Below are 2,469 nucleotides of genomic sequence, written 5' to 3' on the forward strand. Positions count from 1 at the left end.
CAGGTACATCCTCAGCTGATTTTTGGCACCGCGCACCAAAACCCCCTCGGCCGCCGCCTCCGACAGCAGCTTCAGCCTCAGCGTGCGGATCTGGGGAAATTCGGGGAAATTTGGGAAAAATTTGGGAATTCTGAACTCGGGATCGGCCCCTCAGGGCTTGAAAACCCCAAAAATCCCCATAAAAATACCCCAAAATGCCCCAAAATCCTCCCCAAAGCCCCTCGGCCGCCGCCTCCGACAGCAGCTTCAGCCTCAGCGTCCGGATCTGGGGAAATTCGGGGAAATTTGGGAAAAATTTGGGAATTCTGACCTCAAAATTGGCCTTTAAGGGCTTCAGGATGTAAAAAAAACAAAAAAATCCCCATAAAAATACCCCCAAAATGCCCCAAAATCCTCCCCAAAATCCCCTTGGCCGCCGCCTCTGACAGCAGTTTCAGCCTCAGTGTCCAAATCTGGGGAAATTCGGGGAAATTTGGGAAAAATTCGGGAATTCTGACCTCAAAATTGGCCTTTTCCAGCTTTTCAGGGCTTAAAAATCCCAAAAATCCCCATAAAAATACCCTAAAAATACCCCAAAACTTCCCCAAAGCCCCTCGGCCGCCGCCTCCGACAGCAGCTTCAGCCTCAGCGTGCGGATCTGGGGAAATTCGGGAAAATTTGGGAAAAATTCGGGAATTCTGACCTCAAAATTGGCCTTTCAGGGCTTGAAAACCCAAAATTCTACAAAAATCCCCATAAAAATACCCCAAAATCTCCCCAAACCCTCCGCGAACATCGTTTAAAGGGCACGATGGAATTTTTTTGGAATTTTCTGGAATTTGATCCAAATTCCTCGGGATTTTGAGCATCCCAAGAAACCCAAACCACCCCAAAATCCCCCCAAAAAAATCCTCAAAATTGGGATCAAACCCCCCAAAATCCTCCCAAAATCTGAGGTCAGAATCATTTCAAGGGCGATTTCATTTCATTCAATTTTTTTTGAATTTTCTGGAATTTGCTTGAAATTTCTCGGGATTTTGAGCATCCCAAAAAACCCAAACCACCCCAAAATTCAAAAAAAATCCCAAAAAACTCACCATGAACACAAAAATGCTCAAACAACACCAACTCAAGGCCACGTAGTACCCGACCCGGCCCAGGAGCAGCCCCGCCACCAATCCCACGATCATCCTGTGGAAACGGGGAGAAAAATCGGGAATTTCACCCCAAAAAATGGGAAAAAATCCGTAAAAAAATGAGGAAAAAAATCCCCCCAAAAATGGGGAAAAATCCCCAAAAAACGGGAGAAAATCCCAAAAAATGGGGTAAATCCCCCCAAAAATGGGGAAAAAATCCCCCAAAATGGGGAGAAATCCCAAAAAAATGGAAGAAAATCCATCTTACCCCACATATTTGTATCCAGCAAAGGCCAGGAGATCGATGGGGGTCAGATCCTCCAAAAACCGGGGAAAAATCCCCAAAAAACCAGGGGAAAATCGCCAAAAAATGGAAAAAAATCCCTAAAAAAAGGGGGAAAAATCCCAAAAAAATGGGGAAAATTCCCAAAAAAACCTGGAAAAATCCATCTTACCCCACGTATTTGTATCCAGCAAAGGCCAGGAGGTCAATGGGGGTCAGATCCTCCAGGAAACAGCAAAAAATCGCCAAAAAAACGGCGAAAAATCGCCAAAAAATGGAAAAAAATTCCTAAAAAAACGGGGAAAATTCCCCAAAAAATGGGGAAAATTCCCAAAAAAAATGGGAAAAATCCCAAAAATCCATCTTACCCCATGTCTTTGTAGCTGGCAAAGGCCAGGAGGTTGATGGGGGTCAGGTGCCCCAAAAAATGGCGAAAAATCGCCAAAAAATGGAAAAAAATCCCTAAAAAAACGGGGAAAATTCCCAAAAAATGGGGAAAATTCCCCAAAAAACATGGAAAAATTCCCAAAAATTGGGAAAAATCCATCTCACTGCATGTATTTGTACCCAGCAACAGCCAGGAGGTCGATGGGGTTCAGATCCTCCAAAAAAGGGCGAAAAATGGCAAAAAATTGGGGGAAAATCACCAAAAAAATGGGGAAAAAACCCCCCAAAAATGGGGAAAAATCCCAAAAACCAGGGAAAAATCCCCCAAAAAACAGGGAAAATTAAAAAAATGGGGGAAAATTGCTAAACAAAGGGGGGAAAATCACCAAAAAATGGCAAAAAATCCCTAAAAAAAACGGGAAAAATCCCAAAAAAATGCAAAAAATTCCCCAAACAACGGGGAAAATTCCCAAAAAAACCTGGAAAACTCCCTCTTACCCCACATATTTGTATCCAGCAAACGCCAGGAGGTCGATGGGGGTCAGGTCCGTGGTGACAGTGACCAAATAAAGGCTCAGGAGGACGCTCAGCACCTCCAGCAGCAGCCAGGCCAGAGCTGAACTCGCCACCAATCCCAGGCTGTCCGGGGAAAATCTGGGAATTTTTCAAAAAAAAAATGAAAAT

General features: G+C 44.3%; 1 protein-coding gene across 1 annotated transcript in view; it reads right to left on the bottom strand.

Annotated features, from left to right (window-relative positions):
• Window positions 1–2,444, bottom strand: part of LOC130587671 (protein YIF1B-B-like) — a gene marked incomplete at its 5' end in the record, with an annotated part of 4,903 nt that extends 2,459 nt beyond the window's left edge. The window contains 3 exons of the mRNA XM_057388645.1: window positions 8–90; window positions 1,077–1,170; window positions 2,284–2,444. Of these exons, the coding sequence (XP_057244628.1) occupies window positions 8–90; window positions 1,077–1,170; window positions 2,284–2,444 (338 nt within the window). The remainder of the gene's footprint in view (window positions 1–7; window positions 91–1,076; window positions 1,171–2,283) is intronic.
• Window positions 2,445–2,469: the final 25 nt, after the last annotated feature.

The sequence above is a fragment of the Malurus melanocephalus genome, unplaced genomic scaffold (assembly GCF_030028575.1).
Source record: "Malurus melanocephalus ecotype Western Australia unplaced genomic scaffold, MMel_1.1 scaffold_2228, whole genome shotgun sequence".
Classification (NCBI taxonomy): Eukaryota; Metazoa; Chordata; class Aves; order Passeriformes; family Maluridae; genus Malurus; species Malurus melanocephalus.